This window comes from Pongo abelii, chromosome 23 (assembly GCF_028885655.2).
Source record: "Pongo abelii isolate AG06213 chromosome 23, NHGRI_mPonAbe1-v2.0_pri, whole genome shotgun sequence".
NCBI classification, from domain to species: Eukaryota; Metazoa; Chordata; class Mammalia; order Primates; family Hominidae; genus Pongo; species Pongo abelii.
In genome coordinates, this window is record NC_085929.1 from 44,634,317 (window position 1) to 44,649,586 (window position 15,270).

The window sequence follows — 15,270 nt, forward strand, 5'->3', positions numbered from 1 at the left end:
AGCCCCTACTTAGGGGGAAGGTTCTGAGGAGGGGAGGCATGAGCTCATTTAAAGGAGCTAGGAGCCAGAAGAAGAGACGGGAAGGGAGGCAGAGGGTTAATCCATGGGTTTGGATGTTGAAGACAAAGGCCAGGGATGGGGCCCCAGGCTCAGGAAGGGGAACGGCCCTAGCCGGGGCGGGATACCTCTGCCTGGCAGGAGGGAGGGGGGAGGATGAGCAGCTGGTGGATGACACCTTTGGCACCATGTCCAAGCGAGCAATTTTCTCGGTGAAGTAGGAGACGGGGGAGGTGGGATGGGGTCGCAGGAGAGGCCCGGGAATTCTAGGGAAGGCCAGTAAGCCACAGAGCAAGGGGCGGTGCTGGGAGTGGCCCCGGGAGCTAGTGACGCCCACCCCACCAGGGGCTGGCTGACCTCCCCAGCCACGATCATCACAGTTGGGCTGGTGCTCGGTGGGGGAGCTCAGGGAGGTGTTCGGGGTTCCCAGGGCCTGGTCTCGCCCTGAGGTCTGCCCACCCCCGCTTCCCGGCCCACCCCCGCTTCCCGGCCCACCCCCGCTTTCCGGCCCTCGCACCTTCATCTCCCGCACATTCTTGTCCCTCTTGCGCTCCATGCGCCACAGCTCAGACATGCACTTCTCCAGGTTGGCCGCTCGGTGGCGGTACTCGAGCTCATAGTGCTGGCGGCTGTCCTGGGGTAGGGTGGAGTGGGGGAGGGAGAATCCGCCCACATCAGAGAGCTCAAGACGCCCCTCCCAGAGATCAGGGCCCTGGAAGTTTGGAGACTCGGGGCTCAGCTGGGAACATGGATAATTTGGGGCCCAGTCAATGCTCAGCAGTGGCCTGTGTGTGCCTACCTGTCAAATGGGAGAGGGGGTCCTGACTGCAGTGGGTTGGGGGCCGAGTGGGGAGGCCAGACTCACTTTGATGAACTGCATGTCCAGCTTGGTGTTCTTCTCCATGTGCTGCAGCAGGTCTCCATGGAATGTCTGCACCTGAGCGGAGTGCAGGGTGAGGGTGATCAAGGCCCTCCTACTGTTCCCAGGCCCCAGCACCCCCTTGCACTTTCTGCTATAACAGACTGCCCACCGTGCTCCTAGTATACCAGGCACCTGCCCACCTGTCAGAGAAACGGAGACAAGAACACCTGGCTGGAGGGAGGACGAAATGGTTAAACATTCACAATGTTTAGTGCAGTGCTGGCTGGAAATGAACCCTTGATAAGTGTGTCAGAGTCTTCTGGTTCTTATTTTTTGTCTTATTCTTAGTTTGTGCTTTGATGATGTCATTCCCTCTGCCTCGAATTTCCTCCCTATCTTCCAGTGCCAGCTTCCTGTTTTCCTGACTTTCCCAAGCAGAATCCATTGCTCCCTCATTTTGTTTCTGGAATGCGTGCACATTTGTTCCTTGGTTGTCCATTCCCCCAGTTGTATACAGAATTTATGGCCAGGCCCCCATGCATAGCCCCTTGGAGCTGCTATGGCCGTGGCTCACCTCTGTGTCCTCAGCACCACGGGCAGGGCACAGCCCAGCAAAAACACTCAGAAGCTGTTGAGGTCTCAGATGGGCCTGGGAGGTGACAGGTTCCCATGGCAAGTGGATGTCTGGCCACCAGGGCAGGACAGGAAAGGCTGCTGGGCTCAGGCTCAGAAGCTTCATCCTCATTCTAGTTCTGCCTCCTATTTGCTTTGTGACTTTGGACAAGTTGCCACCCATCTCTGGGCCTCAGTTGCCCCATCTGTAACAGGAAAGGCTTGACCAGGATGGGCATGGTGGCTCATGCCTGTAATCCCAGCACTTTGGGAGGCTGAGGTGGGTGGATCACCTGCGGCCAGGAGTTCGAGACCAGCCTGACCAACATGGTGAAACCCCATCTCTACTAAAAATGCAAAAATTAGCCGGGCGTGGTGGTGCGTGCCTGTAATCTCAGCTACTCAGGAGGCTGAGGCACAAGAATCACTTGAACCAGGGAGGCGGAGGTTGCAGTGAGCCGAGATCACGCCACTGCACTCCAGCCTGGGTGACAGAGTGAAACTCTGTCTCAAAAGAAAAAAAAAAAAAAGAAAGAAAAAGGAAAGGCTTGATCAGCTGCTCTCTGAGAGCTTGATGAGCTTCGATTCTGTGGGCCCACATGGTGCCCTGGTACCCTGTATTCTCCATCAGCTTTCTCTGAGTCACTCCATGTTGTTGGGCAGTTGGACCTAACCCTTCCAGCTGCAAGAGGGTTCAGGCTACATGGAACACAAGAGGCGCTTCCCCAACCCCGCGGACACGTCCTCCTCTGGAGGCCCTCCTGCCTCTGCGCAGCCTCTGTCCACACAGCCTTTTTCCACAGTGGGTCCTTCCTCCTGCCCTAGGTATCCTCACATCATCCCATGGGGCTCGGGGATCGCCCAGAAAAGGAATGCTGGCAATCTCCTCCCAGTATGCAGAAAAAATCACTACATAATAAAATTTCTAAAGTTTAAGGTTTTCTCCCACAGTTGTTTCCCAAACTTTGGTGCCCACTGGTCTGCAAGGGAGCTTGAGGGCGCCTCTTTGGTACTGAAACCCTGAGCTATGGCTGCCAGTGTGTGTGTAGAGAAGAGTGTCAGCACCAAGAAGGAAGTGGCACGTAGGTTTGCAGAATGATAGAACAGTGAACAGAAACATGCGTTGTTATAGAAATGCCAGGTAGATGCTTCTGGGGGGCCACTTTCTGCTGGATCCAATCAAAAGGAAGCCTTCCCGACCCTGCGCTAGTGTGAATGTCACAGCGCTGCCTCCTTAAATTTTGTGAACTCAGGCCAGGCGTGGTGGCTCACGCCTGTAATCCCAGCACTTTGAGAGGCCGAGTTTGTGACCAGCCTGGCCAACATGCTGAAACCCCATCTCTACAGAAAATACAAAAATTAGTTGGGCCTGGTGGTGGCTGCCTGTAATCACAGCTACTGGGGAGGCTGAGGCAGGGAATCACTTGAACCCGGGAGGCAGAGGTTGCAGTGAGCCAAGATTGTGCCATTAAAAAAAAAAACGAAACTCCGTCTCAAAAAAAAAAAAAAAAATGTGTGACCTCGCTTGTAAAGAGACAGTCCAAGGTTTCTGTCGATCACAATCCACATGTTCCTGAAAATCCCCACCTTCTGCAAAAATGCACAATATAAACAACAGGGCTTGGGGCAGACCCTCAAAACCCAGGCAACCTTGTAACCAGAGCACTTATAAAGATGGTGAATGGCACCTGGAGAGACTGACTTGAACCACACCGAAAGTCACAGAAAATACTTTAAATACATAAACTCAAAGTACAGACCTGCAGAGAACACTCAGTTACAGCAGGGCTGGTCTGCAGAGGCAACAGGGACACGGATGATGCCGGAGGAAGCAGAGCCTAGCCAGTGGGGCTGTCACAACTCTCCCTGAGAGCCCTGGGAGATGTGGAGGGCTCTCCCCAAAAGGCCTGGGTGCAGGAACTCTCCTAAGGTATCCTTCAAATACAGCTTGAAGGGCTCTTGCTGTCAGCTCAGCAGACAAGCTGGGGCTCTTTCCTTTCCTGCTAACTCTCTTTGCCCCATTCCCTTCCTCTTGCCCGGGAAAAATCACTTAGGAACAAGCTGAGTCCCCTCTCATGGGATAGTGTTGCTTCTGCTTCCAGTTACGCGTGAACGAAGGCACGTGGTGGCAATGTGCGCTTCAGCAGGACAGCCACATCATAGCTCTTCCTGTTGTCGTGGTTTGGCTGTGATCGCCAATGAAGCAGAGGACACAGACCCAGGATACCCCAAGCTGGTAGGTCCCAGGCATCACTGGGTTAATGGAAAGGATACCAAGCTCCTGAAGAAATGGGTCCATCAACAGGTTGACAATGGGCCAAGCGTCATGACTCATGCCTGTAGTCCCAGCACTTTGGGAGGCTGAGGTGGGTGGATCACTTGAGGTCAGGAGTTCGAGACCAGCCTGGCCAACAAGGCAAAAACCCTGTCTCTACTAAAAATACAAAAATTAGCCCAGCGTGGTGGTGCATGCCTGTAATCCCAGCTACTCGGGAGGCTGAGGCAGGACAATTGCTTGAACCCAGGAGGTGGAGGTTGCAGTGAGTTGAGATTGCACCACTGAGGTGGAGGTTGCAGAGAGCCAAGATCACGCCACTGCACTCCAGCCTGGGCAACAGAGTAAGACTCCATCTCAAAACAAAACAAAACAAAACTAAGAGGTTGAGAATGGAAGTGAAGTTTGAGCTCTTGCTGTGTCCATTATAGGTAGAGAACAGTCTGTTAGCTTGTGGCTTCTGACAGAGGAAGTCACCAACCCCAGATCAGGCTGAGGAATTCCCAGTGAATTAGACAGAGACTGCCCTCTCCATCTCCACTCCCTGGGGCACACGCTTCATTAGAGGGTCCTATGTACGCCTCAGTACAGAAGCACAGAAAGCTGACAGCAGATCTCGTCGTCTCAACCACGCATTGCAAGCTCTATGGACAGAGGGACTCCAGTAACTTTTTTTTTTTTTTTAACTGAGACAGCGTCTTTCTCTGTTGCCCGAGCTGGAGTGCAATGGTGCTATCTTGGCTCACTGCAACTTCTGCCTCCCAGGTTCAAGTGACTCTCACACCTCGGCCACCTGAGTAGCTGGGATTACAGGTGTGCACCACCACATCTGGCTAATTTTTGTATTTTTAGTAGGGACAGGATTTCTCCATGTTGGCCAGGTTGGTCTAAAACTCCTGACCTCAAGCCATCTGCTCACCTCAGCCTCCCAAAGTGCTGGGATTACAGGCATGAGCCACTGTGCCCAGCCTCCAGTAACTCTTGAGGAATCCTTTTGCCACCTCCGCAAATGTCACTTGCTGAAAATGACAAAACATTGCTAAGAAAAATAAATAAATGGAGAGATATACCATATTCATGGATCTGGAAGACTCAATATTGTTAAGATGACCATTGATTTACAGATTAATGCAACTCTATCAAAATTCCAGAAGCCTTTCTTAAAGGTAAGATGATTGATTCTATAATTTAGATAAAATGCAAAGAATCAGGCCGGGTGTGGTGGCTCATGCCTGTAATCCTAGCACTTTGGGAGGCCGAGGCGGGTGGATCATGAGGTCTGGAGATCGACACCAGCCTGGCTAACACGGTGAAACCCCATCTCTACTAAAAATACAAAAAAAAAATTAGCCAGGAGTGGTGGTGGGCGCCTGTAGTCCCAGCTACTCGGGAGGCTGAGGCAGGAGAATGGTGTGAACCTGGGAGGCGGAGCTTGCAGTGAGCCAAGATCGCACCACTGCACTCTAGCCTGGGCGACAGAGCAAGACTCTGTCTCAAAAAAAAAAAAAAAAAAATGCAAACAATCTTAAATAGGCAAAATAATTTTGAAAAAGGACAAAGTACTTAGCCTACTTGATTTCAGTATTTACTATAAAGCTAAAGTAATACAGTGTGATATTGGCATAAGGATAGAAACACATACCAATGGAACAGAGTCCAGAAACAAACCCACACATATATGCAAAATCAATTTTTTTTTTTTGAGACAGAGTCTTGCTCTGTCGCCCAGGCTGGAGTACAATGGCGCGATCTCAGCTCACTGCAACCTCCGCCTCCCAGGTTCAAGCAATTCTCCTATATCAGCCTCCTGAGTAGCTGGGACTACAGGCACACACCACCACACCTGGCTAATTTTTGTATTTTTAGTAGAGATGGGGTTTCACCATATTGGTCAGGCTGGTCTGAAACTCCTGACCTCAGGTGATCCGCCCACCTCGGCCCCCCAAAGTGCCGGGATTACAGGCGTGAGCCACCACACCTGGCCTGATTCTTTGCCTGGCCCAAAATCAATTTTTGACCAAGATACCAAGTCATTTCAGTGAGTCAAGGGAAATGTTTTTAAAATGATGTGGGAATAACTGAATATCCATCCAGGGAAAATTAAACTTCATCTCAATATGCAAAAATAAATTTAAGACAAATCATAGAAATAAATGTAAAGTCCATAATATAGAGTTTCTAGAAGAAAACTTAGGAGAATATCTGTGCCATGGGGTAGGCAAAGATTTTTTGGATAGGACACAAGCACAAACCACTGCGAAAAAAGCACAAAAATTGCAAAATTGGGCTTCATAAAAATTTATGTATTTATTTATTTATATTTTTAGAGACAGTGTCTTGCTCTGTCACCCAGAATGGAGTGCAGTGGTGCGATCAGAGCTTGAACCTCAGCTTTGAACTCCTGGACTCAAGTGATCCTCCCACCTCAATCTCCTAAGTAGCTAAGACTATAGGTGTGTGCTGCCATGCCTGGCTATAAAAATTTAAAATTAATGTTCATTAAAGACAGACAACATTAAGGAAATGAATAGGCAAGCTACAGATTGAAAAAAAAATATTTCCCATACATCTCCTGACAAAGGACTCATATCTTAACTATATAAAGAATTCAACAATAAGTACACCTCAATAAAAAAAAAATGAGTAAAAGACTAAACCAACATCTTAAGGAAAAAGATGTACAAATGTCCAGTAAGCACATTAAAAGTCATTAGTCATCAGAGACATCAGAACAAAACCACAGTGAGACGCCACTCCATACCCATGAGAATGACTGAAATAAAACAGACTGACGACGTTGAACACTGGCAAGAATGTAGAACGACAGCAATTTTCATTCATTGCTGGCAGAATGCAGAATAGCACAAGAACACTGGAGAACTCTAATAAACATATGTCAACCCCATGCCCTGCAAATTCCACTCCTAGGTTATTTGTCCAACAAAAATGAAAACATATATCCATAAAAAGACTTGTACAAGAATATTCATAGCAACCTTATTCATAATAGCTCCATAATAGCCTTCAACTGGAAACGACCCAAATGACTATCAGCAGAAGAATGGATAGATACATTGTGGGATATTCATACGAGATACTAAGCAATAAAACAGAAAAAAATATTGTTACACCCATGATATGGATTGGATCTCTGTCCCCTCCAGTCTCATATGGAAATGTAATCCCCAGTGTAGGAGGTGGGGCCTGGTGGGAGGTGTTTGAATCATGGGGGCGGATCCCTCATGAATGGCTTGGTGGCCTCCCTGTAGTAATGAGTTCATGCAAGATCTGGTTGTTTAAAAAGAGCCTGTCAGCCGGGCGCGGTGGCTCACGCCTGTCATCCCAGCACTTTGGGAGGCCGAGGCGGATGGATCGCCTGAGGTCAGGAGTTGGAGACCCGCCTGGCCAACATGGTGAAACCCCATCTCTACTAAAAATACAAAAAATTAGCCGGGCATGGTGATGGATGCCTGTAATCCCAGCTACTCAGAAGGCTGAGGCAGGAGAGTCGCTTGAACCTGGGAGGTGGAGGTTGTAGTGAGCCAAGATCACGCCACTGCACTCCAACCTGGATAACAAGAGCGAAACTCCATCTCAATAAATAAATAAATAAATAAATAAAGAGAGCCCGCCACCTCCCCACTCTCACTCTCTCTCTCTCTCTCTCTCTCTTGCCATATGACACACCTGTTACCCCTTCGCCTGGGCAACAAGAGCGAAACTCCGTCTCAAAAAATAAATAAATAAGGCCGGGTGCGGTGGCTCACACCTGTAATGCCAGCACTTTGGGAGGCTGAGGTGGGTGGATCACAAGGTCAGGAGTTCAAGACCAGCCTGGCCAAGATGGTGAAACCCCAACTCTACTAAAAATACAGCAATTAGCCGGGCATGGTGGCAGGGGCCTGAATCCCAGCTACTCGGGAGGCTGAGGCAGGAGAATCGCTTGAACCCTAGGGGGCAGAGGTTGCAGTGAGCCGAGATCGCACCACTGCATGCCAGCCTGGGCAACAGAGTGGAACTCCGTCTCAATAAATAAATAAATAAATAAATAAATAAATAAAGCTTAGCACCTCCCCACTCTCTCTCTTGCTGTCTTGCTATGTGACACACCTGTTACCCCTTCACCTTCCCCCATGATTGTAAGCTTCCTGAGGCCCTCATGAGAAGCTAAGCAGATGTTGGTGCCATGCTTGTACAGTTTGCAGAACCATGAGCCAAAATATACCTCTTTTCCTTATAAATTACCCAGTCTCAGGTATTCCTTGATAGGGACACAGATTCATACAATGCAACAACATGAATTAATCTTACAGACCTTATGCTGAGTGAAAGAAGCTAGACACAAAAAAATATACAGGGTACAGTTCCACTCAAACAAAGCACTAGAACAGGCAAAATTAATCTGCAGAGATAGAAGTCAGAAAGCCTTTGCCCCTAGGGGGCGAGACTGACAAAAGAGACATAAGACAACTTTCTGGGTTGATGGAAACATTCTAAATAAATCCTGTTTAACACGGTGGTCACACAGGGCATATAATTGTCAAAATCTGTTGAACTTAACACAAGATATTTAGGAACTTTATTTTGTTGTATGTAAATTTTACCTCAGTAGAAAAAACACTCAGGTCTGGGATGATGGTGGAAATGAAATGTAGTTTCAAAACCTTCTTTCATCTTCTCCTAAAAATGAATGGAGAAACCAGACAGCAAAATAAAAAACTTAAGACGAGCCAGGCACGGTGGCTCACACCTGTAATTCCAGCACTTTGGGAGGCTGAGGTGGGAGGATTGCTTGAGCCCAAGAGTTCCAGACCAGCCTGGGCAACACAGTGAGATGCTGTCTCTACAAAAAAAAAAAAAAAAAAAAAAAAAGCCAGACGTGGTGGCTCATGCCTGTGGTCCTAGCTACTTGGGAGGCTGAGGTGAGAGGATTGCCTGAGCCCAGGAAGTCTAGGCTGCAATGAGCTGTGACTGTACCATTGTACTCCAGCCTGGGTGACACAGTGAGATCCTGTCTCAAAAAAAAAAAAAAAAAAAAAAAAAAGGCCAGGCACAGTGGCTCATGCCTGTAATCACAGCACTCTGGGAGGCCAAGGTGTGTGGATCACCTGAGGTCAGGAGTTTGAGACCAGCCTGGCCAACATGGTGAAACCCCATCTCTACTAAAAGTACATAAATTAGCCGGGCATGGTGGCACGTGCCTATAATCCCAGCTATTCAGGAGGCTGAGGCAGGAGAATTGCTTGAACCCGGGAGGCAGAGGTTGCAGTGAGCTGAGATGGCGCCATTGCACTTCAGCCTGGGCCACAGAGCAAGACTCCGTCTCAAAAAACAAACAAATAAACAAAACAAAACAAAGAAAACCGCTAAAAGAAAAAAAATAAACTCAAGACAACATTCAGAACAAAACTATGACAGTATATCTCTACAACCCCCCAAACACAAATCAGCACCGGCTGTGAGGTCAGTGTGACCAGCATGCATGTGGATGGAGCAGTGGGAGGTAGCTGGGTGTCGAGGGACCTGAACACAGGCGCACCCCGACATGGCCAGCAGATGGTCATGGGAAGCTCAGTAGGCCAGTCTGTGAACAGCAGCTGAAACTCCAAGGAGTTTGTGAGTCCAGAGGTGAAGGTAAGAGGTCCCTGGTAAAGTCTGAAGGGGCTGGAGTAGTGGAGCCTCTAGGAGGTCTTGAAACTGACCAGCCAGGCTCCCATCCAGATAGGGCCCACGTGGAGGAGAGAATGCCGTGAGGGGGATCAAAATCAGGAACAAGGACAACAGACACAAAAGGCGAGAGAAAGTCTAACAAATGTAGGAGCATGAACAGAACCAGGAAATTGCAGAAAGGGAGCTGCCATATTTTTGGAAAACTACATAAGAACAACAGAAAGAGATCTTGCGAAGTGAGAAAAACTGTCTTGACTGTGCTCCTTTTTCAATTTCAGGAAAAAACCTACTTTTCCACAGAAAATCTCTGAGGTTAAATCCAATAGAAAGTTATTATTAGAAAAAAGAGAATATGGAAGAGAATAACATTCCTATGACAACCAAAACACACCAGAAAGGCCCACGAAACACAAGAAAACGAATCAATGGTCTAAAAGTGATCCTAACACTTTGGGAGGCCCAGATGGAAGGATTGCTTGAGGCCAGGAGTTCAAGACCAGCCTGGGCAACATAGTGAGACCTCATCTCTATAAAAAGAGTTAACAAATTATCCAGGCACGGCCGGGTGCGGTGGCTCATGCCTGTAATCCCAGCACTCTGGGAGGCCAAGGCGGGTGGATCATGAGGTCAGGAGATCGAGACCATCCTGGCTAACACGGTGACACCCCATCTCTACTAAACATACAAAAAAAAAAAATTAGCTGGGCATGGTGGCGGGCGCCTGTAGTCCCAGCTACTCGGGAGGCTGAGGCAGAAGAATGGCGTGAACCTGGGAGGCGGAGCTTACAGTGAGTGGAGATCACACCACTGCACTCCAGCCTGGATGACAGAGCGACACTCCATCTCAAAATAAAAAAATTAGCCAGGCACGGTGGCATTTTCTTATAGTCCCAGCTACTTGGGAGGCTGAGGCAGGAAGATCATTTGAGTCCAGGAGTTGGAGGCTGCAATGAGCTATGATTGTACCACTGCACTTCAGCCTGGGTGACAGAGTGAGACTCTGCCTCTGAAAATAAATAAATAAATAAATAAATAAATAAATAAGATGAATTTGTGCAGCAGCAATAGAAATAAAGAGACAGAGAGAGAGAATATGTGTTATATGTGTGTACACACACATTGCATATAAATATGTATCAATCTATGCATTGCACAGCCACCAAAAAAGCCTAGAAACAAAGATCAACCCAGTGGCAATGAGCACCACTAGTATTCAGATTATGGTTTTGAAATACCACTTACACTAAAAACAAAAAGTAAAAACAGGGCTTCATGAAGAAATGGCTGATTCCATGTCGTACGCAGCACAAGTAGCAGATGAGCCTGGAACCTCTTGTCAGGCAGACAGCAAGGACTCAGGAGGCTTCCACTGGTGCAGTGGCTCATGCCTATAATCCCAGAACTCTGGGAGGCTAAGCTGGGCAGATCATCTGAGGTTAGGAGTTCGAGATCAGCCTGGCCAACATGGTGAAACCCAGTCTCTACTAAAAATATGAAAATTAGCCAGATGCAGTGGTGCATACCTGTAGTCCCAGCTACATGGAAGGCTGAGGCTGGAGAATTGCTTGAACCTGGGAGGCGGAGGTTGCAGTGAGCCGAGATTGTGTCACTGTACTCCAGCCTCGGTGACAAGGTGAGACTCCATGTCAAAAAAAAAAAAAAAAAAAAAAAAGCTTCCACTGGCCAAAAATAGGACATTTTCAACTTCAGTAAAGATAATAATTGCCAACCATTGAAATAGGTCAAATGAGTTTAAATCTACAATATTGATTATAGTAAATAAAAGTACTACATAATGGTGCTAGTAAAAACATAAAGTTAATTGGTGGCTTCACCTTCAGAGGATGACAGGGCACAGATTCATTATCTTGGAACCTGATGAATAAAGGGAATGAATGAAACCTTTCTCCTGCCCTCCCCAAATGAAATTTGCCAGTGGGTAATAATAGCAAATAAGGGGAAGCATCTCTTTCTGGAAGCATCCTAGCTAAGAATACTTTGAAAGGGCATCGGAAGAACAGTGGTGTGTATCCCTGATGCATGGCGGATCTAGACACAGTGATGCCTCCTGGTGGAAGAACTCAGCAGCCCCTCTGGTCTTGCCAAGGGCAAGGCTCCGGATCCAGAGGACAGAGAAACCAGCTGAACATTATCAGGAGAGCATCATCAGCAACTTCCAGACTATGGGAAAGTCAGAGCAGATGGTCCCAGGGTCTCCAACAGACAAAGTGTAAGGAAAAGAAACAGACGGAGGGGGAACCCGTAGGTTCAAAGAGACTCAAATTTCTTTTTTTTTTTTTTTTTTGAGATGGAGTCTCGCTCTGTTGCCCAGGCTGGAGTGCAGTGGCGTGATCTCAGCTCACTGCAAGCTCCGCCTCCCGGGTTCACACCATTCTCCTGCCTCAGCCTCCCGAGTGGCTGGGACTACAGGCGCCCACCACCACACCTGGCTAATTGTTTTGTATTTTTAGTAAAGACGGGGTCTCAACCGTGTTAGCCAGGATGGTCTCGATTTCCTGACCTTGTGATCCGCCCGCCTTGGCCTCCCAAAGTGCTGGGATTACAGGCGTGAGCCACCACACCCAGCCAAATTTTTTTTTTTTTTTTTTTAAGAGTAAAACCAAATTCTAGTGTCTTGGGTTGTAAGGCAGAGTGATAAACTACAAAGGCACACAAGGAAATGTGAGACCTCAGACCAGTGGACAATTTTAGAGGGAGGGAGAGGCTGTGGTTTTGATGCGGGCACCTGAAGGGGCTTCTGGGGAGGCTGGCAGAGTTCTGCATGGTAGTTTCAGGTCTGGTTTGCCTAATAATGATTCATTAAGCTCTAATCTGTTCAGCAAGATTTTCTGTGTCTATGTTTTAGTTTACAATAAAAAACATTTTTTAAAACATTCTAAGTCAGATCCTGTCCCTCCTTGGCTCAAGACCCTCTGATGGTGTCCCTTTCACTGAGAGGAAGGACCAGAGTCCCGCTGGGCCTGTTAATGGCTGGTCATCTCAGACTTGCCCTCTACTGCAGCCTTCGGTCTTTCCACGCTCTGTCCTTTCTGTCCAGATTGCCCTTCCCCCAGAGGTCTCCCTGGCTAATGCCCTTACCTCCTTCAGGCCTTTTTCTTTTCTTTTCTTTTCTTTTTTGAGACAGAGTCTCACTGTCACCCAGGCTGGAGTGCTGTGGTACGATCTCTGCTCACTGCAACCTCTGCTTCCTGGGTTCAAGCGATTCTCCTGCTTCAGCCTCCCGAGTAGCTGGGATTACAGGCGCCTGCCACCACATGCCTGGCTAAATTTTTTGTATTTTTAGTAGAGACAAGGTTTCACCATGTTGGCCAGGTTGGTCTCCAACTCCTGACCTCAGGTGATCCGCCCACCTCGGCCTCCCAAAGTGCTGGGATTACAAGCGTGAGCCACTGCGCCGGGCCCTTTAGGCCTTTTTCAATGTCACCTTTCTGGTGATGTTTTCCTTGAGCATCTGTTTAAAACTGCACCCCCAAAGACATCCCGTCCCTGCTCTACTTTTCTCCTAGTGTATTTTGCATGGAACGTGTTACATATCGATTCACTTACTCACTGTGGGTTTTTCTGGCTCCCTCTTTGGCATGGCAGGGGTTTTTGTCTGCTGTATTCCCGCTGCCTACCACAGTGCCTGGCACAGGGCAGTAAGTAGGGATCAAATAAATGAGCTGCAGGTGGGGGTGGCCTCTGGCACTGTTCTGTCTGGTATGATTCTGGCCAGTGGACCTGCCCAGTTATCACAGCCGAGATGCCACTGCCTGGAGAGGGCAGCTCTCCTTACAGAGTGGGCCTGGGTGACACTCATCCCTGCCCAGCCCAGGTGCTCCACAAGTGACAAGGACAGCCATTGAACACAAGGACAGGAACCCACAGGCTCCATAACTCTGTGCCCACATCCAAGGGGGTGGCAGGGGCTTAATGCTACATCCTAAAGTGCCCACGGAGTCCATGGAGCCCAGGGGCCTTGGGGCCTTATTGTGTGTGTGTGGGATGTGCATTTTCTAATAGAAAGATTGGTCCCCCGCCAGGCGCGGTGACTCACACCTGTAATCACAGCACTTTGGGAGGCCGAGGCGGGCAGATCACTTGAGGTCAGGAGTTCAAGACCAGCCTGGCCAACACGGTGAAACCCCATCTCTACAAAAAAATAAAAAAATTAGCCAGGCATGATGACAGGTGCCTGTAATCCCAGCCGCTCGGGAGGCTGAGGCAGGAGAATGGCGTGAACCTGGGAGGCGGAGCTTGCAGTGAGCTGAGATTGTGACACTGCACTCCAGTCTGGACAACAGAGGAAGACTCCGTCTCAAAAACAAACAAAAAAAAGATTATTCCCCATGCCCAACTGACTAGTATTTTATGGTATCCCCCAAAGAGCACCCTGACTTCCAGGGGTTCCCCTTCACACGTTGGAGGGAGAACAATTAGTTGAAATTTCCTTCCAAACCTTCCGAGGTGCATCACCACCGGGCCCCACCCCACCTCTCCCACTCAGCCCCTGCGCTCAAGCCCTGGCTCATGCCTGCCCGCTGCCTGCTCATGGCTGTGTGCAGCCCGCTGCCGTGCTCCCTTGGAAAGCCCTCTCTTCTCTCCATCTAGCCAAGTTGACTCCCTCAGCAATTTTCTTTCCCCTGTGTCTTTGAAGCCCTGCTTGGCACCAGGCCCTGGAGCTATGGAGAGGAAGGAAGCCTTTGAGGCGCTCCCAGTCTTGGGAGGGATAGGGGCAGGCTAGTTAACTTCTGGTTATCATAGCTAAGGTATCCAGGGGCAGTAAGTGGGGCCAGGGCAAACAGTTTATGCTTATTAATTCACGTCATCCTCTCAAGAATCCTGGGAGGCAGTTATTATGATTCTCTCCATTCCTCAGATAGGTAAGCGGAGGCATAGAGTCCAACGTCACAAAACTAGTCACTGGTGAAGCTGGGCTTTGAACCCACCACGAGCTAAGAATGGACAGAAGCATCTGTTGGAGTCCAGGGGGAGGGGTGACTGGACTTGCCCCAGGGAGTCAGAGGAGGCTTTGGGAAGGAGGAGACAGCTGTTTCCCAACTGGACGGCAGGGGGAGGGACCGGTGGCTCTAGGCTGAGAGGACAGCAGGGCAGCAGCGGGGACACCAGCAGAGGGCCCGTTCTTCCAGGGGACTGGGCTGTATTAGGGGTGTCGGCAGAAGCTGCTGGATGGACAGAGTCAGGGACCCCTCACTGAGAAGCCTGTATTCAGTTCTGTGGGCAGTGGGGCCGTGGAATGGTTCTGTTCCTGGGAGTGACATGGTCAGGTCCGCGTGGCTACTCCCTGGGAGGCTGCAGTGAGGAGGGCTGCAGTGAAAGGACCTTTCTCTTCCTTGGGCCTCCATTCACTCTGGCATCTCAGGCAATGACTAGCTCTTTGAGACTCAGTTTCTTCCTCTATAAAATGGAGGCAGAAATGCCACCAGCCTCCTAAGGCTGCTAGAGGCTTGAACGACTATTGCAGGGAACCATGCCCCACAGAGCCAGGTGCTAGGAAGGGCAGCCATGGTCATCCTCCCTGGGAAGGGCATCTGGTAGGCTGGGCCCTCTCCTTGGAATGTAGCCCACTTTCCTCGAGTGACCCCTCCAGGCCCTGGGGTCTGATACTCACCACAACCTCCAGGTCAGAGTTCAAGTGCCGCTGGGTGTCAGACATCTGCACCAAGATCTCCCCTGGAGGCATGGATGCAGCTGTGGCTTTGGTGTGGGGGAGCCTGCCCCACCCACCCACCACCCTCTTCCGCTGAAAGCCAACAGAGGGCCTGCCCAAGGC

At 49.3% G+C, this 15,270-nt stretch overlaps 1 protein-coding gene across 2 annotated transcripts in view; it reads right to left on the reverse strand.

The window, feature by feature from the left end:
• BAIAP2L2 (BAR/IMD domain containing adaptor protein 2 like 2) overlaps positions 1-15,270 on the reverse strand; it is a 31,212-nt gene that overhangs the window by 13,271 nt on the left and 2,671 nt on the right. For both annotated transcript variants that reach the window (XM_024240234.3, XM_063723055.1), the window contains exons 4-6: positions 15,109-15,170; positions 923-994; positions 575-691 (exon numbers count right to left, since the gene is read on the reverse strand). In XM_024240234.3, the coding sequence (XP_024096002.1) occupies positions 575-691; positions 923-994; positions 15,109-15,170 (251 nt within the window). The remainder of the gene's footprint in view (positions 1-574; positions 692-922; positions 995-15,108; positions 15,171-15,270) is intronic.